The sequence below is a fragment of the Monodon monoceros genome, unplaced genomic scaffold (genome assembly GCF_005190385.1).
Source record: "Monodon monoceros isolate NGI ecotype Baffin Bay Population unplaced genomic scaffold, NGI_Narwhal_1 Super_Scaffold_1, whole genome shotgun sequence".
Lineage (NCBI taxonomy): Eukaryota > Metazoa > Chordata > Mammalia > Artiodactyla > Monodontidae > Monodon > Monodon monoceros.
This window is the reverse complement of record NW_021703765.1, coordinates 41,730,177-41,753,854: the sequence shown is the minus strand read 5'-3', so window position 1 is coordinate 41,753,854 and position 23,678 is coordinate 41,730,177. Positions and strand designations below refer to the sequence as shown.

The following is a 23,678-nucleotide window of genomic DNA, read 5'->3' as shown; positions in this document are numbered from 1 at the left end:
AAAAAAAAAAAAAAAAAAAAAAAAAAAAAAATCTTCCAACAAACAAAAGCCCAGGACCAGATGGCTTCATAGGCGAATTCTATCAAACATTTAGAGAAGAGCTAACACCTATCCTTCTCAAACTCTTCCAAAATATAGCAGAGAGAGGAACACTCCCAAACTCATTCTATGAGGCCACCATCACCCTGATACCAAAACCAGACAAAGATGTCACAAAGAAAGAAAACTACAGGTCAATATCACTGATGAACATAGATGCAAAAATCCTCAGCAAAATACGAGCAAACAGAATCCAACAGCACATTAAAAGGATCATACACCATGATCAAGTGGGGTTTATCCTAGGAATGCAAGGATTCTTTAATATATGCAAATCAGTCAATGTGATACACCATATTAACAAATTGAAAGAGAAAAACCATATGATCATCTCAATAGATGCAGAGAAAGCTTTTAACAAAATTCAACACCCATTTATGATAAAAGCTCTCTAGAAAGTAGGCAGAGAGGGAACCTACCTCAACATAATTAAGGCCATATATGACAAACCCATAGTCAGCATCGTTCTCAATGGTGAAAAACTGAAACCATTTCCCCCAAGATCAGGAACAAGAAAAGGTTGCCAACTCTCACCACAGTTATTCAACATAGCTTTGGAAGTTTTAGCCACAGCAATCAGAGAAGAAAAAGAAATAAAAGGAATCCAAATCGGAAAAGAAGTAAAACTATTACTGTTTGCAGATGACATGATACTATACATAGAGAATCCTAAAGATGCTACCAGAAAACAACTGGAGCTAATCAATCAATTTGGTAGAGTAGCAGGATACAAAATTAATGCACAGAAATCTCTTGCATTCCTATACACTAACAATGAAAGATCAGAAAGAGAAATTAAGGAAACACTCCCATTTACCATTTCAACAAAAAAAATAAAATACCTAGGAATAAACTTACCTAAGGAGGCAAAAGACCTGTATTCAGAAAACTATAAAACAGTGATGAAAGAAATCAAAGATAAAATAAACAGATGGAGCGATATACCATGCTTCTGGATTGGAAGAATCACTATTGTGAAAATGACTATACTACCCAAAGCAATCTACAGATTCAATGCAATCCCTATCAAACTACCAATGGCATTTTTCACAGAACTAGAACAAAAAATTGCACAGTTTGTATGGAAACACAAAAGACCCCGAATAGCCAAAACAATCTTGAAAGAGAAAACTGGAGCTGGAGGAATCAGGCTCCCGGACTTCAGACTATACTACAAAGCTATAGTAATCAAGACAGTATGGTACTGGAACAAAAACAGAAATATAGATCAAAAGAACAGGATAGAAAGCCCAGAGATAATCCCACACACATATGATCAACTTATCTTTGATAAAGGAGGCAAGGATATGCAATGGAGAAAAGACAGCCTCTTCAATAAATGGTGCTGGGAAAACTGGACAACTACGTGGAAAAGAATGAAATTAGAACACTCCATTACACCATACACAATAATAAACGCGAAATGGATTAAAGACCTAAATGTAAATCCAGACACTATAATACTCTTAGAGGAAAACATAGGCAGAATACTCTATGACATAAATCACCGCAAGATCCTTTTTGACCCACCTCCTAGAGAAATGGAAATAAAAACAAAAATAAACAAATGGGACCTAATGAAACTTCAAAGCTTTTGCACAGCAAAGGAAACCATAAACAAGACAAAATGACAACCCTTAGAATGGGAGAAAATATTTGCAAATGAAGCAACTGACAAAGGATTAATCTCCAAAATATACAAGCAGCTCATGCAGCTCAATATCAAAAAAACAAACAACCTAATCCAAAAATGAGCAGAAGACCTAAGTAGACATTTCTCCAAAGAAGGTATACAGATTGCCAACAAACACATGAAAAGGTATTCAACCTCACTAATCATTAGAGAATTGCAAATCAAAACTACAATGAGGTATCACCTCACACCAGTCAGAATGACCATCATAAAAAATCTACAAATAATAAATGCTGAGAGTGTGTGGAGAAAAGGGAACCCTCTTGCATTGTTGGTGGGAATGTAAACTGATATAGCCACTATGGAGAACAGTATGGAGGTTCCTTAAAAAACTAAAAATAGAACTACCATATGACCCAGCAATCCCACTACTGGGCATATACCCTGAGAAAACCATAATTCAAAAAGTGTCATGTACCACAATGTTCATTGAAGGACTATTTACAACAGCCAGGACATGGAAGCAACCTAAGTGTTCATCAACAGATGAATGGATAAAGAAGATGTGGCACATGTATACAATGGAATATTACTCAACCATAAAAAGAAACAAAACTGAGTTATTTGTAGTGAGGTGGATGGACCTAGAGTCTGTCATACAGAGTGAAGTAAGAAAGAGAAAATCAAATACTGTATGCTAACACATATATACAGAATCTTAAAAAAAAAAAGGTTCTGATGAACCTAGGGGAAGAACAGGAATGAAGACACAGACATAGAGAATGAGGACACGGGCGGGGGAAGGGTAAGCTGGGACGAAGTGAGAGAGTAGCATTGATATATATACACTACCAAATGTAAAATAGATAGCTAGTGGGAAGCAGCTGCATGGCACAGGGAGATCATCTCAGTGCTTTGCAACCACCTACAGGGATGGGATAAGGAAAATGGGAGAGAGACACAAGAGGGAGGGGATATGGGGATATACATATGCATATAGCTGATTCACTTTGTTATACAGCAGAAACTAACACAACACTGTAAAGCAATTATACTCTGATAAAGATGTTTAAGAAAAAAAGAATGTTTGTTTTAAAAATTCACAAAATATGAGTAAAAACACAATAGAAATGCGTTCTTTGCTCTCCCTAGCACCGTTTTTCAGGGGCAAGTACCATCACTAGTTACTTAGGTACATACTTTCTACAATCATGTAAATATATATAAACGTGTTTCCAAAGAAGAAACAAATGTGACCATATTTTACATACTTATCCACAATGTGAGTTTTTATTGAAATATATTTTGAACACATTTCCATATTAGGAAATACATGTTTATTCATTCCTTTTAACAATTTCATGAGATTTCGTTGTATGAATGCACCATGATTAATGAATTAAATGCCTCTGAAAACATTTAAAAAATGATGCTGAAATGAATACACACACAGAGATTGAGGGAGAGAGAAATGGGAGCTGGTAGTTGGTGTCTACAGACAGGCCAATTGTGCTTGGAACAGAGTTAATTGTAGAGAAGTCTAGTTTATGAATGCTGGAAGCTTTTCACATTCTCCAGTGTTCTTCATCAAAACTGCTAATAAGATTATTGGAAAAAGTGAGGGATAGGACAAAGTATGTAATTAAACAAGCATTTTTTTAAACCTACTAGTTACTTAGCATTTTACTAGAGACCACGCAAAATACAACAATAATATATATTTATTGAATGTGCACTATTCAATAGGAACTTCACATAATTTTCTTCATATAGATGTTTAATTCTTTCATGAACTCAATGAGGACGGTACTATTATCATCCCTGTTTATAGATGTGGAAACTGAGGCCAAGATCACATAGCTAGAAAGTGCTATAGTTGGGAATGAGTTGGTCTGGCCTTATATCATTTTGTTTCACCATAGCAGCCTTTTTAAAAAAGAATTATACTAGAATAAGAAATGAAAAGGCAGAAGAAAATATTTCTTTGTTTTCTAGCTATCAGTAATGTCTATGGTCCCTGGTAAAATGTGATCTTTTTATCAAGACAAAGGTATAGAAAGGAGCTAAGATATTGGTATGTCGAAGTGGTAGAAAGGGAAAATGATAGAGTGCCCATTATATGGACCAACTAACCCTAACACCTTGTGGGAAAAACAATATATATTATACTGTCCATTTGCAATCAATTTCTCCTAATTTCTAGATACACTGGTGATGATGCTCAATGCTACTGATGCAGATGAACCAAATAATTTGAACTCAAAAATAGCCTTCAAGATCGTAAGACAAGAACCTTCTGATTCACCAATGTTTATTATCAACAGATACACTGCAGAAGTTCGAACAATGAATACTTTTCTGGACAGAGAGGTAATTCTTTTTTCTTTGAGTGAGCTGTAGTCTCAAAGGAACTGATTCTAAAAGCAAGAGTTCTAAGAAAAAAAAGAAAACAGTACTTTAAAATTTTAATTACATAACCTTTTCACATAATGGTAATGACATAAATATCTGTGAGGTGAAAAAAATAGGGATCCCTCAAATAGATTTTATACTCATTTTTCATTTAATCTTACTTAGCGTTTGTCTCAATGTAAGAAAACTACATTCTGAGAGTACATAAAAATACACACAAGGTAGAGGCAAAAGCTCCTTTTTTTTTTTTAAGTATGTCCTATAATGAAATAAATTTAAGAAACAATTGCTATTATGTCTCCCATCTTGGTGAGTCACAATGCGTGTGAACACGGTAGAAGCTCCAAGAATTTTTACAGGCTAAGAAACTTGTTTATCTTTCCTTTTTGTTTTGTTTATTTGTTTGTTTATCTTTCTTTGAGCCAGCATATCCTAGGCGCATTTAAGAGAACCCTTTTTTTTTTTTCTCTTCCTATATCTCATCTACTGACAGCCCACTGAGTACTTTGGGAAATGAATCACAGAATCAGAATGATGGATAGGAATTAAGTAACATCCAGACCAGTCTTTTCATTTACAAATAAAAAAATAATTACTGATTGTTACCAAATTAGAACCAGCATTGCATGGTTTCTATAATGCCATGTGGTCCCTTGTTTTAATTTTAAAATATCAACTTTTTCCATTACGTTTTTTAATGTGGATAGAATATAACTGATGTGCATATATTTTAGAGTTATAAATGAGGAAGTTTTATTTTCTATTTGATATTTAATTAAATTTCATTTTAAGTATTATAGTTATTTTAAAATGACATCTCCCTGCTAATGATTCCTAGATTTAGGATAAATCAGATTATTTTAACACTCTTTATTGAAACAAATGCCATCAGTTTCTAGGTTACCATTATGTCCTTTTTTACTTGTTTGAAAATTACCATAAGAAGAAATTGACTATTTAGGTATTTCTCTCTCAAACTTTCTTAAAGGGCCCAGTGGGTTTCCTTTAACATGAAAAGAGTTGTAATGGTGAAGAGCTCTAAAAAGTAAAGGAACTCTGCAATCACTGGCAAGCCGCCAGAGCAGATATTTTATTCTTTCTAATTTTTTTTTGGATTATAGTTGATTAACAATGTTATGTTAGTTTCAGGTGTGCAGCAAAGTGATTCAGTTATACGTATAAATGTATCTATTCTTTTTCAAATTCTTTTCCCATTTAGGTTATTACAGAATATTGAGCAGTGTTTCCTGTGCTATACAGTATGTTCTTGTTGGTTAACTATTTTATTTTTTAATTATTTTTTAAACTTTTTATTGGAGTATAGTTATTAATAGTGTTGTGATAGCTTCAGGTATATAGCAAGGTGATTCAGTTATACATATACATGTATCTATTCTTTTTCAAATTATTTTCCCATTTAGGTTGTTACCTAATATTGAGCAGAGTTCCCTGTGCTATACAGTAGGTCCTTGTTGGTTATCTATTTTCAACATAGCAGTGTGTACATGTCAGTCCCAAGCTCACAATCTATCCGTCCCCCCACCCTTCCCCCACCGGTAACCGTAAGTTCATTCTCTAAGTCTGTGAGTCTGTTTCCACTTTGTAAGTAAGTCCATTTGTATCTTTTTTTTTTAGATTCTGCATATAAGTGATATCATATGATATTGTCTTTCTCTGTCTGACTTACTTCACTTAGTATGATAATCTTCAGGTACATCCATGTTCTTGCAACTGGCAGTATTTCATTCTTTTTAATGGCTAATATCCATTGTATGTATGTACCACATCTTCTTTATCCATTCATCTGTCGATGGACATTTAGGTTGCTTTCATCTATTGTAAACAGTACTGCAATGAACATTGGGGTGCATGTATGCTTTCGAACCATGTTTTTCTCCAGATATATGCCCAGAAGTGGGATTGCTGATCATATGGTAGCTCTATTTTTAGTTTCTAAAGGAACCTCCATACTTTTCTCCAGAGTGGCTGTACCAATTTACATTCCCACCAACAGTGTAAGAGGGTTCCCTTTACTCCACACCCTCTCCAGCATTTACTGTTTGTAGATTTTTGATGATGGCCATTCTGGCTGGTGTGAGGTGATATCTCACTGTAGTTTTGATTTGCCTTTCTCTAATAATTAGCGATGTTGAGCATCTTTTCATGTGCCTTTTGGAAATCTGTATATCTTCTTTGGAGAAATGTCTATTTAGGTCTTCTGCCCATTTTTGGATTGGATTGTTTGTTTTTTTGATATTGAGCTGCATGAGTTGCTTGTATGTTTTGGAGATTAATCCTTTGTCAGTTGCTTCATTTGCAAATATTTTCTCCCATTCTGAAGGTTGTCTTTTCGTCTTATTTATGGTTTCCTTTGCTGTGCAAAAGCTTTGAAGTTTCATTAGGTCCCATTTGTTTATTTTTGTTTTTATTTCCATTTCTCTAGGATGTGGGTCAAAAGGATTTTGCTGTGATTTATGTCATAGAGTGTTCTGCCTATGTTCTCTAAGAGTTTGATGGTGTCAGGCCTTACATTTAGGTCTTTAATCCATTTTGAGTTTATTTTTGTGTATGGTATTAGGGAGTGTTCTAATTTCATTCTTTTACATGTGGCTGTCCAGTTTTCCCAGCACCGCTTATTAAAGAGGCTGTCTTTTCTCCATTGTATATTCTTGCCTCCTTTATCAAAGATAAGGTAGCCATATGCACGTGGGTTTACCTCTGAGCTTTCTATCCAGTTCCATTGATCTATATTTCTGTTTTTGTGCCAGTACCATACTGTCTTCATTACTGTAGCTTTGTGGTATAGTCTGAAGTCAGGGAGTCTGATTCCTCCAGCTCTGTTTTTCTTTCTCAAGAATGCTTTGGCTATTCGGGGTCTTTTGTGTTTCCATACACATTGTGAAATTTTTTGTTCTAGTTCTGTGAAAAATGCCAGTGGTAGTTTGATAGGGATTGCATTGAATCTGTAGATTGCTTTGGGTAGTATAGTCATTTTCACAATGTTGATTCTTCCAATCCAAGAACATGGTATATCTCTCCATCTATTTTAATTTCTTTCATCAGTGTCTTTTAATTTTCTGCATACAGGTCTTTTGTCTCCTTAGGTAGGTTTATTCCTAGATATTTTATTCCTAGATATTTGCAATGGTAAATGGGAGTGTTTTTTTAATTTCACTTTCAGATTTTTCATCATTAGTGTATAGGAATGCAAGAGATTTCTGTGCATTAATTTTGTTTCCTGCTACTTTACCAAATTCATTGATTAGCTCTAGTAGTTTTCTGGTAGCATCTTTAGGATTCTCTATGTATAGTATCATGTCATCTGCAAACAGTGACAGCTTTACTTCTTCTTTTCTAATTTGGATTCCTTTTATTTCCTTTTCTTCTCTGATTGCTGTGGCTAAAACTTCCAAAACTATGTTGAATAATAGTGGTGAGAGTGGGCAACCTTGTCTTGTTCCTCATCTTAGTGGAAATGGTTTCAGTTTTTCACCATTGAGAACGATGTTGGCTGTGGGTTTGCTATATATGGCCTTTATTATGTTGGGGTAGGTTCCGTCTATGCTCACTTCCTGGGGAGTTTTTATCATAAATGGATGTTGAATTTTGTCAAAAGCTTTTTCTGCATCTATTAAGATGATCATATGGTTTTTATTCTTCAGTTTGTTGATGTGGTGTATCACACTGATTGATTTGCGGATATTGAAAAATTCTTGCATCACTGGGACAAATCCCACTTGATCACGGTGTATGATCCTTTTAATGTATTGTTGGATTCTGTTTGCTAGTATTTTGTTGAGGATTTTTGCATCTATTTTCATCAGTGATATCGGCCTGTAGTTTTCTTTTTTTGTGGAATCTGTGTCTGATTTTGGTATCAGGGTGATGGTGGCCTCATAGAATGAGTTTGGGAGTATTCCTTCCTCTGCAATTTTTTGGAATAGTTTCAGAAGAAGAAATCCATGTTAACTCTTCTCTAAATGTTTGATAGAACTTGCCTGCAAAGGCATCTGGTCCTAGACTTTTGTTCATTGGGAGTTTTTTAATCACAGTTTCAATTTTAGTACTTGTGATTGGTCTGTTCATATTTTCTATTTCTTCCTGGTTTAGTCTTGGGAGATTGTACCTTTCTAAGAATTTGTCCATTTCTTCCAGGTTGTCCATTTTATTGGCATACTGTTGCTTGTAGTTTTCTCTAATGATCCTTTGTATTTCTGTGGTGTCCTTTATAGCTTCTCCTTTTTCATTTCCAATCTTACTGATTTGAGCCCTCTCCCCTTTTCTCAGAGCAGATAGTCTTAACCTGGCATTTGTGGAGAACCCTCAAGATGTCTCTAACTATGAATCCTCTAAAATTATATCCACAACTTTGAGTGAGGATGCATATATGCATGTGTCTGGGAAAGGCTTCATGGCTTTTACCAGCTTCTAAATATTTAAGTACCTTTGTGTAGAATCAAGAAAACAGATCATCAATAACTGTACTGCCACCCCCCAAAAAATGCAAACTATTTGCTACCTCTTTATTCTTCAGGGGTTGATAATTTGGGGTACAGAATTTTAATTCCATAAATTCTTAGTAAATCTTAATCTCTCCCCTCCTGATCATTTTGTTCTGCTTCACCCTTTATAAACTTTTTCAACATATAATAAGGAATGATGTCTTTTAAAATTTTTGCTTCTTTTAAATGATGCTGAATAAGAATTTTTGGGAATAGAAGTGGCAACTTCATATTGATTCATGTGAGATTTTCGAATTTTCAATATTCTGTGTTACCTCTATCTTCATCATAGATTTATGTAAATGTTGATCCAACATTTTAAAAGATCCTTGTATGAGACAAAATAAAAACTGTCTACATCAACTGTGGTATTGTTTGTTGTGTGTATTTTTAGCAATATGGCCAGTACTCTCTAGTTGTAAGAGGCTCAGACCGTGATGGGGGGGCAGATGGTATGGCAGCAGAGTGTGAATGCAGCATTAAAATCCTCGATGTCAACGATAACATCCCATACATGGAACAGTCATCAGTAAGTATTAGTCCTTGAATTTAACAACAACTTTAGGTTCATTACCTTCTAAAATTTGTTCAAACAATTCTATTTATATATGTACATGTTATCTTTAGTCATACACAACCCAAATGTACACAAATATTTCATCTCATGTTTGTCTACATAATACATATGAAAAAACCCCTATTTGAACAATGAAAAGTGAGACCACAAACATAGATCTCTTTCCTATATCATGAATAACTATAAACATTCTATATAAAACTAATATAGTTCTATTTCTCATATAGTTTGTGCTAAAATTTTTTACTTCTTGTTTCAGTATTCCATAAGTATTGAAGAAAATGCTCTAAATTCAAATTTGCTCCAGATTAGAATAATTGATTTGGATGAGGAGTTCTCAGCTAACTGGATGGCAGTCATTTTCTTTATCTCTGGAAATGAGGGAAATTGGTTTGAAATAGAAATGAATGAAAGAACAAATGTGGGAACTTTAAAGGTTATTAAGGTATGGAATAATTATCCTAAATATTTTGTTTTCTTGGTTTTTTTCAAAGTGTTAATCTTAAAATGATGTTAACATTTCACAAACTTGAGTGGGTGAAAGAATAAAAATTACTGTGTTTTAGAATTATACATGATATAGAGCTTTTTTATAGAGAGTTTTTCTGCTTATATAATTTCATAAAGACAGGCATTGAACTTTTACTTGAAACTCTTTCCTAGCAATACAATATTCCCTCACAGATCATACATTTTTAAACACAAATCTTATTTTATGCTTACAACAAAGTACGATTAATCCTTAAGGTTTTGCTTTACACATTTGAAGAATATTTTTTGAAGCAGATTAAACATTGCCTAAAAAAAAGTGTCCCTGTCAACACTGTACATCAATTATTATTCATCACATAATTTAAAAGTTGTTAGTTCATCCAGTGTGTTTTCACAGAATTAAAATTAAATTACTGTAATTGTAGGATTATCACATTCTCATCTCACTTCTGCAGCTGACCCAGGCTTATTACAGACATAAGTATACTAGAGACTTGGTCCAAGTCATAGAGATTTGGTCCAAGTCAACACAGTTCTCCTGTGTCCCCTCTACATTACTGATCCACCACATTTACCTGCAGTAGAATTTTCTCTGAGATTCGAGGGGGAAAAATGTCTGACTCCTAGGGAGCTTATAGTGAAGATTTCACCCTGTGCTACAAGACTTGTCAGTCTATTTTTTAAAATCTGCAATAGCTGTGCATGGATTGTACATGATGCATGCAATATGTATTCCTCATGGTAAAATGTAATCTCTTTTTAACTGTTTTCTTCCTTCAGAATTGCTCTGGGAAATAAACTCCTAAGGAATTCTGTCCCCATAGGAATGTGTGATCATTTGTCTCATATGTCTTCATAAAGTGTCACCATGCCTACAGCTTCCATTCACTGAGGCAGTGTGCGGATGATTTAGTTTATTCTCTACAGCATCCCTGTAAAATAGGTTATATGCCCACATTATAAATAAATACACTGAGGTTCAGAGAGAGTTTGTAACCTGCTCAGTTCTCATCACTAGTAAGTGGGACAGCTGACATTCAAACCTAGGCTTCTCTAGCTATTAAGTTCACATTCTTTCCACTACACTATCTAGGTTTCCCTGCTGGGGAAACTGAGTCCTAATCTATTTCACCCCAAACTATGATATTACTTTAGAAAATTAATTGATCTATCTCGCCTCAATATCTCTGTCTGTAAAATGGGAATAATGTTCATTTTTCTCCCAGACATGACATCATATATTAATTCTTTTGTTAGGATTATATATATATATGTAATATGTGTGTGTGATGTATATGTATACATAATTTTATAGTCATTCTTGGAGTTGCAAATAAAGCTAATACTAGAGCAAAGACTGAAAATTTTAGCTAAGTAGAGAGCTCAGTGTGTGAATCGATGGTCATCTAAACTACTGTTATATGAAAATTTAAAAAAATATAGTTGGTATTTACAGACATAATGCATAGTTGTGGATTTTATGAGTAGTGGATTTTGACACCGTCTTTCATAATGAAAATGACTACTTGATAATTTTATAATATAAAGTGAATTTTTCCAGGATATGTTGAATAAAATATGGATTTCTTTTTATTATTTATATACTACATTCTATTATTTGATTTATTGAAAGAAGTCACATATACATTGTAAAATTTCTTGTACATAGTTCTTTATGGATAAAATCAGTCAAATGGTTGAACCTATGATATACCTGGCCCATTCTTCCTAATAAATAGAGCTATTTTCTGAGAAACCTGAAATGATAGCATCTAACATAAACTCTCTTTGCATTACAAAATGCATGGATTTGACCACCTGTATTATTTTAAGTTTTTTAGTTTGGTGGACAATTAGAACTCATACATTTTCAACTTTTTCAACAAAAGATCTAAGACAATTGGACTTTTTCTTACTGTATTTTCATGTGTTTGTATTGAATTGAATATAAAGAACAGAGTGTGTATTTATATGTATTTATATTTAATTAAAGAAAAAGATGTAAGCATTTTTTTGCCTATTATCAAAGAATATCTCTTTCCTCTAGAATGTTTTTTCCCCTTATAGTAAAACTATTTCACTATGTATTTTCTAGGCCCTAGATTATGAAGCTACGAAGAATCTTCAACTTAGTCTTGGTGTTAGAAATAAAGTTGAATTTCATCAATCAATTAAGTCTCAATATAAACTCACAGCAACTGCAGTCTCTGTGACTGTGTTAAACGTAGTTGAAGGCTCAGTGTTCCGTCCAGGTTCAAAGACATTCGTAGTAACTAGTGAGATGGGACAAAACTATCAATTGGGAGACTTTATAGCTACTGATCTGGACACAGGTCTACCTTCAACCACTGTTAGGTAAGACTGACATTTTCCAACTAATTTTCACCACATATTGAACTTAAGTAAATATGTTCTTTTTAGAAAGTATCTGAATTAAAATATTTGTCACTATTTTTGAAATTCAATCATCAAACGTACTAATTGGGGAATTTTTACCTAATTTAGACTGTTTAACTTAAGAAAATATAAAAATTTGCACAAAATGTAAGATGGAAAAATGTGAAGGTTTAAAATGTGAAAATATTTTATCTGGAAAGTTTGATGCTCCTGTGTTTATATATTTTATTGACCAGTTAGCTGATTACTACATATCATGGTTATCCCCCTTGGAAGATCTGATGGATTGATTTTTGGATTCAATTGATGGATTGAATTTACCATTGCAAATTTGCCCAGATTGAAATCAATTAGATTTAGTTAACGCATTTCAGATACTTTCTCTCTTTAATCAGCATGTAATATTGGTCAACGATAATGTTGATATGAAAAATTGGTTACATCGAGGAAAAATTAAGCTGTGTAGTTTTTTTTTTAACTCTACGTATCCGAGTGTTTCTACTTGATCAATAAAAATCTGTGTGTATATGTGCACACGTATTTTGCAAATGTGCTTGTGATCAGGAATAATGGTGGAGTGGAAAGACCTCACAAATGAGTTTTAAAAGTTCTTTCTGTGTGTTCCTCTCACTCCATGTGAGTATTTCAGTTATAGCTCTTATCACACTGCACCGCCATTACTGATAAGCTCTCTTGTACTCCACAGATGTGAGTTCACTGAGGGAAGACCACACCCCTATCTGACTGCTTTCCAAGTTCTATTTCCTGAGTTTAGCACAATGCCTGACACAGAGAGCTATCTAACCAATGTTTGTCTAACGATCATATAAATGAGAAGGAAAACTTCAAAGTCAAAGATGAGAAGAGAAAGAGAATAGAGAATAGGATAGAGGCACGAGACAAGGACAGAGTTTGGAATCCACAAGAAGTCCTGTATATTCACTGTGTATGTGGGGAGGGGAGTGGAAATAGGGAAGGGATGAAAGCCAAGCTGCTGAAGAAGTAACTTCTTTGGTAAGAGAATAGTTTAGAATTAGCAGCAGCCCAGGAAGTCGCAGCATCTGGGCTGTCCAGGACAGTTCTGATGCTACCAAAATCAAATGAAAACGAGGCTGCAGGCGTCAGAGGATTATTCATACATCTAAGTGGGCTAGATGTAATAGACATTCCATCACAAGTGGCTGCTCAGTAATTCTTTTTTCTTAAATTTAAATCTTCATCCATTTCTGAATGTCCTCAAACAGCTGAAACTGCCCCCCCCCCAAAATAAAGTCTCCAATAATTGAAAATTATATCCAGGAGTTACAATTACTGGCTGGAAACATGGTTTAAAATCAAAATCTCTCTTTCTCTACCCCCTGCCTTTAGATAGCTAACATTAATTTGTACCATTGTCTTTCAAATACAGATATGTAATGGGAAGTAATCCAACGGGCCTAATCGCTATTGACTCAAAAACAGGCATCATTATTTTGAGAAATAAAGTTACTGTTCAACAATATGAAATACTTAGGGGAAAATACCAAGGAACAATTCTATCTATAGATGGTAAGAAATCAATTTAATTTTTTCCCGTCTACTGGAAGTTATATATACATTCAGAAACTAAAATTTTAATTACTGTCTTTTGAAGTAACCCTTTTTCCAACAAAAGTTATCATATTGGGTATTATACAATCAAATCCTGAATGATACAAGAGGCATTATAATTTAGGGTTAAGACCGTGGGCTCTGGAATTAGACTGGATTGGTATCTCGTACCATCACTTACTAGCTCTAAGATTTTAGAGAAGTTATTTAACCCATCTATCGCTCAGTTTTCTCTTCCATAAAATGGGCCAATAACATTATGGATTTAGAAGTACTTAAGGAGTTACTACATATAAAGCACTAGACGAGTGCTGACATTCAATAAACGTTAGTTGGACTTCCCTGGTGGCCCAGTGGTTGAGAGTCCTCCTGCCGATGTAGGGGACACGAGTTCGTGCCCCGGTCCGGGAAGATCCCACGTGCCGCGGAGCAGCTAGACCCGTGAGCCATGGCCACTGAGCCTGCGCATCCGGAGCCTGTGCTCCGCAACGGGGGAGGCCACAACAGTGAGAGGCCCACGTACCGCAAAAAAAAAAAAAAAAAATATATATATATATATATAATAAATGTTAGCTCGTATTAATGTCAGTAATGGAAAATTTTTAATTGTACTGTAAAATTATTTTCAAACAGACCCAAAGCCAAGTTAACTTAACTTTACATGATCCTTGGAAAGTTGATGTACAATTTTGTGTAAACAATTTGGAATTAGCATACTTATATTACTTTTCAAAACCAACAAAATTAAATTAGGCTAATCACTAGAAGGGAAGTTCCTCGAGGCTAATTCTAAGCAATATTTGCTACTTCAGTTTCTCTTCCTCCCTTCTTCCTCCTTCTCTCCCTTTCTTCCTCTTTTTCTTTCAATTGTCCTAAGAAGGGATTGACAATTTCCACTTGCTTCACAAGTTTAAAAGAAATAAAACAGCATTTCTTTAAAGTCATTCAACAATTCAGAATTTTTACCAAATTATGCTGGTCTTTTCCACAATCAGTCAAAATAAATGTAGTTTTTAAAATGTTTATTACAAATCGAAATGTTTATTCCATCTACATATAAAGTTTATTTCAGTGCTGAAATTGTCTTAAGCAATTGCTAGTTTACTCCTTTTCTTACATCCAACATCAAGCTTAATTGGACACATGAAAGAGAAATTGGAACTTTAATTTACTAAACTGTAGGCTGATGGCAAATAGGGAGCATTCCCTTTGTCATTAAAAAATACCACCTTCTGGGGATAAACATTAGATCTGATGATAATAATAAAGATAACAAAAACAGTAACAGTACAATAGAATTGTTGTATTCCAACAAAACAGTAACAATAGAATCAGCATAGCTGGGCTGAAAGGGCTTGGGCTTTGATATCAAATAGACTGTATGTAAACCTATCTCTGTTGTGTACTTCCAGGGATATCTTTATTCATTTATCCAGAAACTAAGTATCGAATTCTAACCAAACGTCAGCCATTGTGCCAGATTCTAGAGTGACATCAATGGACAAAGTCTAACAACAGCGCTTACATCTATATAATAGAAATAATAATAACAATAATAGTAACTTGCTGAAGCCAACAGCAATTGTGGAACCATTAAGTTGAAACAAATCACAGATATCTCTCCTCCTGTGTTTCGTCAACAAACACAATAATTTACTGAAACTTTGAAGGATAAGAAAAAAGCAAATTTGGAGTATCTGCTTGTGAAACAAAAGTGCTTCATTTTATTGATATGAAGATTCCCCTCCCCCAATAGTGCCAAATTCCCTCTCCTATGAGTTGTTTGAACTGTTGGTTGTGAGTTTGAGGATATGCTACTTTATCATTAGGAGATTTTTCTACAAATGACTGACCAAGCTGCCCAAAGTCTGTTGGTTTTGTCAGCCCATCAAAGGAAAAAAGACAAGAACTGAAGATGAAAGACAGTAAAACAGCAAACAAAATCTAGTCTAATACATGGAGAAATGTGCAACCCATGGTCTAGAAATGTCTCCACAGTGGCTTATGACACACTGCTGACCAATACATAATGTGGTGCTTACTGTGTATGTTTCTCAACACATAGGACAGTTTTTCTCAAGCACTAATATTTATTCATAATGGTTTGATTTAAAAACTGAGTCACAGACAAGAGACAATATGCGGAGTTACTGAACTGGTGGGAATAAACACATTGAAATAAGTACTGATGCAAAGAGAAAATAGTTTTGTATTGTCCAACAATTATTACGCTAAATGTATAAAATATTTCTTTCATTTTAAACCTTGTTACAGATGCTCTTCAGAAAACTTCTACTGGTACAATCATTATCAAACTTGAAAGTGATTCCAGGGAAAAGGCACCGTCTAATGATAATAATACCAGTACTAGCACAAATGGCCTTACTTCCTCAGATGTTACCACGGATACCTACAAAAACTCAAATACTCTTGGTGTAGGTGGCACCACTGCTTTTCATCTAATAAGAAAGGATAATGTATATTTTGGTCCTGCTGGCGTTGGACTACTCATCATGGGATTCTTGATCCTAGGATGTAAGTACTTTAACAGTCCTGTTTTTACGTGCCCCCTAAACAACTGTGGAGAGGAAATAAGTTTTCTGATCCTTTGATGACATATATTTTACAAATCCTTATTTTGGGCAATTCTCAAGAAATTTCTATGTTTGGTGTTGGGTTTATGACATGAAAAAAAAACATCAAACAACTTGACCCCTTAGAGTGCAGTGGAGGATAAAAACTTTTTTGCTTTGAATCTCAATGTAATGGGAAAGTACCATAACAGACAGGTTCAAATTGCTATCTGAGTGAAGAAGACAGTCAGAAATAACTGACTGAAACAATCAGAAAAAGCTACATAGAGAAAGTAAACTCTGAGTTGGGTTTTAACAGATGAATAGGAGGTAGCCTAGTGGACAAGAAAAGGGGAACACAATATAAGAAGAAAAAAAATCCATGTGCAAAATCCCAAAAGAATGAGAGTGCAAGTAACTGAAATAAAGGACTCCAGCATAGAAGAAATAAAGGATGTACTTGAGAGCATGGTGAGAGTTGAGTCTAGAAAGATAGGCAGGGGCTAGACCTTGAAGGGATTTCATGCTGTGCCAAAGCTGCACAGCCTAAGGAAAGGAGAGCAAAATAAATGAAGAATTAAACTCCAGCTTTTAAATTCAATTGTCTGAGTCCTTCAAAGTTTACCCAAGTTTTCTGAGCCTTGCTTTGGCCAACTGTGAAATAATAAAACTTACTTCACAACAATACTTAGATAATGAAAAGGAAGTACCACGCATGGAAGCATTTAGAGATAGACCACATTGTATGATCACTACAGTGGACCTAGTCAAGGATCTAGACATGAGGGTATAATATCCAATGGATTCTTCAGGTGGTCTTTAACATTGCCTTGGATGATGACAGAAATTAGAGTGGTGATGAGCCAGATGCTACAGTCTCTGAGGAATATTTTTCCTTTAATATTTTCCTAAGTAATGACAGGGAAAAGACCCATCTGCTTTAATAGTATAATATGATCTGTAATCTGAATACTATATAACAAGTAAAAATTGATTGCAGTCTGAGGCTTACATTGACTTTGGTATCTCACCAATATTCAGCTTTTCTGAAACTTTCATAATAATGTTAGAATCAAATGGAGTTATATTAGGGGTTCAAATTTAATCATAAAAGCAGGTTGTTTTGTTTTAATATGGTCCCACTGCTGATTGCAATATTCCTATCTTTTCACCATCAGTGGTCCCATTTTTGTTGATGTTTTGTGACTGTGGAGGTGTCCCTGGTTGTAGGGCCAGCTTTAAGCCTGTTCCCGAATGTATGGATGGAGCAATGCATTCATGGGCGGTGGAAGGACCGGAGCCCAAACTTGTGGTAAGTGCTCACTAACAGTCTAGGTTGTTCTTTGTTCTGGGATAGCCGATGGGGAAAACGAAGAGAAAGGTACATCAAAATTAGATGACAGTAACCGGGGAAGCCTTTCTAAATGAGGTTCAGATTACTTTCAGTATCCTTTTAGAAAATCTGAGGTAATTTGAGAACAAACCCAGTGTATAATTATTGAAAGAAAAGAATCATTACAAATGGGAAAATGTTTCCTGTCCTTTAGGATTTGACCAATATCGGTGCACCACAAATACCACCCAATAATGCAGATATTATTGACTGCATTGACAACTCAGGTAAGAAAAGTTTTTTTTAAGTTTTCATAGTTCAAATGACTAGCGAGGAACTCTATTCTCTGTCTTTGCATACCTTACCATTTCTCAATTGTCTTATCTTTACAATTGTTCCCATCATTCTTTTTTAAATGACTAATTTGAAAATTAAATGATAAAGAAGAACCTACAATACTTATTATTCTTTTAGGTTGCATTTTTTTAAATCTTCTTCAATCATCAGAGAGTACACAAGAGATGACCTGATTAGGATTTCTATAAATAGGAGAGAAGTACTGAATTGTAACCAGAAGTCAATTTTGGCTGAGATTTTTTTGTCTAATAGAGCAATTGTTATTTATTAAAAACCACTAATTTGAATTAAAGTACAGCCCTATTAAATAGACGTATGCTCATTTATTGAGGCTAGCATCTGCCTCCACAATTCACAAAATCAGTCTAAGAAAAAGAGGAATAAATTTTAAAAACTCATATCTTTGAAAATAATTGTACTGTCTTGCCTTATTTCAAGGTAAATAAATATTATTGATTCTCTTATTTTTCATTCAGTCTTTTTCAAACTTGTGATCATGACTTTTCCACTTTGAACTCTTCAAAATGTAAAAGACATAGGAATGTTTATGACTTATAGAACCGGACCACATTCAGAAGACTGGAGATGCTAGTCTGTAAACTTATTTCTCCCCCTGAGGTGTCCATTATTGTTAATGACCCCAACACCCTCCACCTAAAAAGCAGAAACTCATTTTTGACTCTCTTATCTCCCTATTCATTGACACTCAGTCAGTTCTCAAGACTTGTCAAATCCTCAAATCCACCAGGATTTATTTATGCATTTATTCTGTCATTAAGTCTACAAACCTTGAACAAAGCACAGTGAGAGGCACCAGAGCAAGAAGTATGAAACACTATACCTAAACTCAAGATCTTCAAAATATGAAAGCCATAGGACACCTACCCCATTGTCAACACTTTCTCTGTCCATGGCACTTCCATAGTCTGGGCCATCCTTTTATCTCACCTGCCTGGAATTTTGTAACAGGCTTCTACTCACCCCTCACAATCAAGTGCAAATCCCAGAGTCTTCATGCAAACCTATCCCCTCACCATAGCCATGGCCTCTTCTCTGAATGCCCTGGAGGCCCTGTGCTTCTAATAATACATTGAGTATTCTTATACTGTTTTTTTTCTTAAGTTTTAGAATTTGGGTATTTTCCCCCAATTTGAAATCAAACTCTCTAAGGTATAGATAGGGTTTTATAACCTCTGTGGAGCCCCCGATCCCAGCACAACATATAGTAGTATCTCAGATAATTACTGAATTAACAAATTGATTAATAATATTATTTTGAACTCAATATCATATTTGCATCTCCTTTCTTTATGTATTACCTTCATTTTTATTTATTTATTTATTTATTTTTGGCTGCATTGGGTCTTCGTTGCTGTGCGCAGGCTTTAGTTGTGGCGAGCAGGGGCTACTCTTTGTTGCGGTGCCCGGGCTTCTCATTTTGGTGGCTTCTCTTGTTGCAGAGCACAGGCTCTAGGCATGTGGGCTTCAGTAGTTGTGGAATGCGGGCTCAGTAGTTGTGGCACACTGGCTTAGTTGCTCCTTCCTGGACCAGGGATCGAATCTGTGTCCCCTGCATTGGCAGGCAGATTCCTAACCACTGTGCCACCAGGGAAGTCCTGTATTACCTTCATTTTATTTCTTTGCTCACTCACAACTGTGTACTTAAATGGAGAAACTATACATTACAGTAAGTTACTAATTTTTAGTTTACAATACACTAGAGAAAAAACAATTTACAGGAGAACGTAAAATTTAATTTGATCAACACTTTTAGGGGTTTACACAAATGAGTATCATGGCAGAAAAATGCAAGATCTTGGAGGAGGAGAAAGAACGACAGCATTGGAACTGGTGGATGGAGTTAAAACATCAGGACAACCTAAGATATGTCAAGAATATTCTGGAACATTAAGAAGTTCTATGAGGGAATGTAGAGAAGGAGGGCTGAATATGAACTTCATGGAAAGTTACTTCTGCCAGGTAAGCTCTCTATCCCCATGCCTTCCTTTCCATCCTGCACCCATATCTCTACCCCAGGCTCCCACTATTTCCCAACAGGGCTTTGGTGCGTGTTTCCTAACTAGGTTCCCAGCCTCTGGTCTTTACACCTGACAATCTATATTCCTGCTGAATAGTATTTCTCAAACTCTGACTTGAGCACTTTACTCCCCCACTTTAAAACAACCAGTGGCTCCCAGCTCTGTTTTGTCTGTGGCGTGAAGTCCATCTCCTTCACACAGCAATTAACCAATTGACCTCTTCCCTCACACCCTCACATCTCCAATTACTCCTTACCAGCCACCCTGCTTGCCAAGCCCCTTTGCCTTGTTCACACTGGTCTACTGCCCTCCATGTCTTTGCTTATGCTGTGCTCATCCTGGAATGCTTTTACCTGATCTTCTCTCTCACAAACCCACACTCATCTTTCTATCCGGTTCAAACACCCCTGCCTTTCTGAAGTTTTTACTGTGAATCCTCTCATCCAAAATAGCGTTGATGTTTCTTTATGTGTATCTCTGTAGTACTTTGTTTGTACATTTTATAGAACATACCATTGCTAAAATCTGTTGGTTACATGTCCACCACTGTTTTTAGTGCCTCGTCTGCATGGGCTCTACATTATGTTGCCAGTACCTGGCTCAGTTCCAAGCACAGAGTAAACATGTAATAAGGGTGGGTCCAAGAGCCATAGTGCATTTCCAGGACATTCTAAGAACCAGAGAGAATTAATTTTGCCATCTTCAGGTAGAGACAGAATTGCCCGTGGTTCTACCCCATATGATACTTAAACCTTCAGATATTTCCTACCTCTGATACTGTCTCTGATACATTTATGTCCTTCTACACACTGGCCTAAAATACAGTCATTAACTCTCCTAATGAGAGGGTGGCTGATATTTTGAACTGAACTAGTAGTAAAAGCCTTCCAAATAGCAGCAAATAATAAGGGGACAGTTGCTGAAATCCATAGGTATACTTCCTATCCATGTCCCTACAAATGAATATCATTTTCATGAAAAGTTCCATTTCTGCCTCACAGCTTTTGCACTTGTATCTCCTTCTGCCCAGAACACTCTCTCTGCTTTACTGTCCCCGTGACTTTAGTCTCTGAACAACCATCACTTTATGAGATGCTGTCCCTGAACTCTCTGTCTGAAAGAGCAACCCTATCCCTCTCTACTCCTTTACTCTGCACCTCCTAACAAATACGTTTATGTGTTGTCTGGCTCATCCTACTGAACTGTAAGCCCTGTGAGAGAGGGACTTTATCTGGTTTTGTTCATTACTTTATTGCCAACTTCCTAAGAGAGTGTCTGCCAAACAGTAAGGACTCAAAAACTATTTTTGAATTGAAATGGCACAATGAGTTGGTTTGCTAATAAAGGTATTTCTGCTTAACCAGAAAGTTTGCAATCCAACATTACAAACAAAAGAGATGAAATAAAAGTACACATGTCTGTGAGCTTTCACTTTGAATTGGAGGAGATTCTATTTTTAAGAACTGTCTTTGGTCACCTTCAATTCTGAATCCAAAAGTGGCATAGACCCAGAGTCAAATTTTCCTGTTATTTTGCTTAAAAAGCCACACTGAAATAAATCTTCATGGAACCACCATATTCACTTCATCTGAAGGAAGAAAAGCACAATTCTGAATGAACCCAAATCAACTATGAACTACCTAATTTAAACAAATCCAAAAAAATACACAATTTTGGTATACTTTAAGTTCAATGTTTTTAAGTATACCTCCTTCTAACTTGGTTGCAAACTCATTCATGTGATTCCTTTTGTGCTTTTGTGTCCCAAGTGCACTAAGATGAAGAAGTCCATCTAAATAAATATCAAAATGTATTATCCAAATTACAGTTAAAATAATTCCTAACCAAATTCTTTCAAGTAATTATATAATAACTTCTAAAGAGTCTCTAGAAGATGTTAGAATTTTGTTTTATATATTTTTTTTGGTAAAGCTCTGGAAAAAAATAATGATAAACACCTCTATTACTGTTAAAAATGTATTCATCATTTCATTTTCTCTTTCTTCTACAAATTCAGAAAGCATATGCTTATGCAGATGAGGACGAAGCACGCCCATCCAATGACTGTTTGCTCATATATGATATTGAAGGTGTAGGTTCCCCTGCGGGCTCTGTGGGTTGTTGTAGCTTCATTGGAGAAGACTTGGATGACAGCTTTTTGGATACACTGGGGCCTAAATTTAAGAAGTTGGCAGATATCAGCCTGGGAAAAGGAGTGGAACCATATCCAGACCTTGATCCCTCTTGGCCGCCTGACAGCACTGAACCGATCTGCCCTCTGCAGGGAACAGAGCCCATTGGTAGTGGGCACCCACACACCTCCCCACATTTCGGCACCACCACCATCGTTTCTGAGAGTAGCTACCACTCGGGACCTGGGGTACAGCATCCTATTCCTGGTCCTCTGGCCTACAGTAATGTCACTTTAACTGAGTCTCACGCCACCTTGGGCGCTCTGAAGCCCTCTGTCCACGTTCACGATAACCGACATGCATCAGACGTGGTGGTGACAGAGAGGGTGGTCGGCCCAATCTCTGGTGCCAATCTGCATGGGATGTTAGAGATGCCTGACTTGAGAGATGGGTCAAATGTTATAGTGACAGAAAGGGTAATAACACCTGGTTCAAGCCTGCCCTCCACTTTGACCATCCCTGATCCTAGAGAGTCTTCAAATGTAGTAGTGACAGAAAGAGTAATCCAGCCAACTTCCGGCCTAATGGGCAATCCGAGTGTGTACCCCAATTTATCAAACACCCACAATGTGGTTGTGACAGAGAAGGTAGTTTCAGGCTCCGGCATGACTGGCATTAGTGGCCCAGCTGGGCTAGGTGGAGGCAGTGGCATAGGCAGCAGTGGCCTGGTGGGCAGTGGTGGTGGCATTGGGCTGAGCAGTCTGGGAGGGGGCGGGGGCCTGAGTAGCAGAATTGGGGGCACGTCCACCATTGGCCACTTGAGGGGCTCCTCTGAGCATCACTTTAGCAATACCCTAGGATCTGCCTCCCCTATCACAGCCCAAAGTCGAATCACAAAGTACAGTACAGGACAATATACCAAGTAGCCAGGACCCCAGCACGCTTTTTCTCAGTAATTGTGATTTAGGTTTAATTCCCACCACCCAAAAACTAACAGTGTGATTTATGACGCACAACCAGGTGCTAAGAAAATTGTGGAACAAGGTGAGACACCTCAGTGAGAAAAATAGATGGAAATAGTGCTGTTGGGCAAGAGCTCTCCTGAGCATTTGTAGACTTTTTTCTTATAGTCATACTAACAGAATCATGACCGTGAATTAAAACTTGAGACAGGGTCTTCTTTGTGCCTGGATGGCCTGTAGGGTCTTCTTAGCTTTTGTGTGGCCTGTAGTGTATCTCCAGCACATGGAATAAATAAAACTTGGTCATGTAAAAGCACTGGCCTTAAGATGGCAATTGGCATCGTTCTCCTTGCTCTGTTTTGAATTGCCATGTAGCTCAGGCAATATTTAAATAAAACTAAACATGCAATATGCGCTCAAGTATGTGGGAAGAATTTGAAATATGCCCCAAACGCCTTGTCAATTTTGCAGATAATATAAATAAAAATCCAATCATATATTTAGACCAGGGTTAACCATTAAAGAAAAAAAATGGCTACTCAGCCAAGTCCACAAGCCACCAAGCACTCCCACCTTAATA

At 36.1% G+C, this 23,678-nt stretch overlaps 1 protein-coding gene across 1 annotated transcript in view; it reads left to right on the top strand.

Moving 5' to 3' along the window:
* DSG1 (desmoglein 1) overlaps positions 1-23,062 on the top strand; it is a 37,678-nt gene extending 14,616 nt beyond the window's left edge. Inside the window, exons 6-15 of the mRNA XM_029233019.1 lie at positions 3,936-4,102; positions 9,041-9,175; positions 9,483-9,668; positions 11,811-12,070; positions 13,521-13,660; positions 15,977-16,237; positions 17,454-17,587; positions 17,823-17,895; positions 19,740-19,945; positions 22,022-23,062. Coding sequence (XP_029088852.1) covers positions 3,936-4,102; positions 9,041-9,175; positions 9,483-9,668; positions 11,811-12,070; positions 13,521-13,660; positions 15,977-16,237; positions 17,454-17,587; positions 17,823-17,895; positions 19,740-19,945; positions 22,022-23,062 — 2,603 coding nt within the window. The remainder of the gene's footprint in view (positions 1-3,935; positions 4,103-9,040; positions 9,176-9,482; positions 9,669-11,810; positions 12,071-13,520; positions 13,661-15,976; positions 16,238-17,453; positions 17,588-17,822; positions 17,896-19,739; positions 19,946-22,021) is intronic.
* The last annotated feature ends 616 nt before the right edge of the window (positions 23,063-23,678 follow it).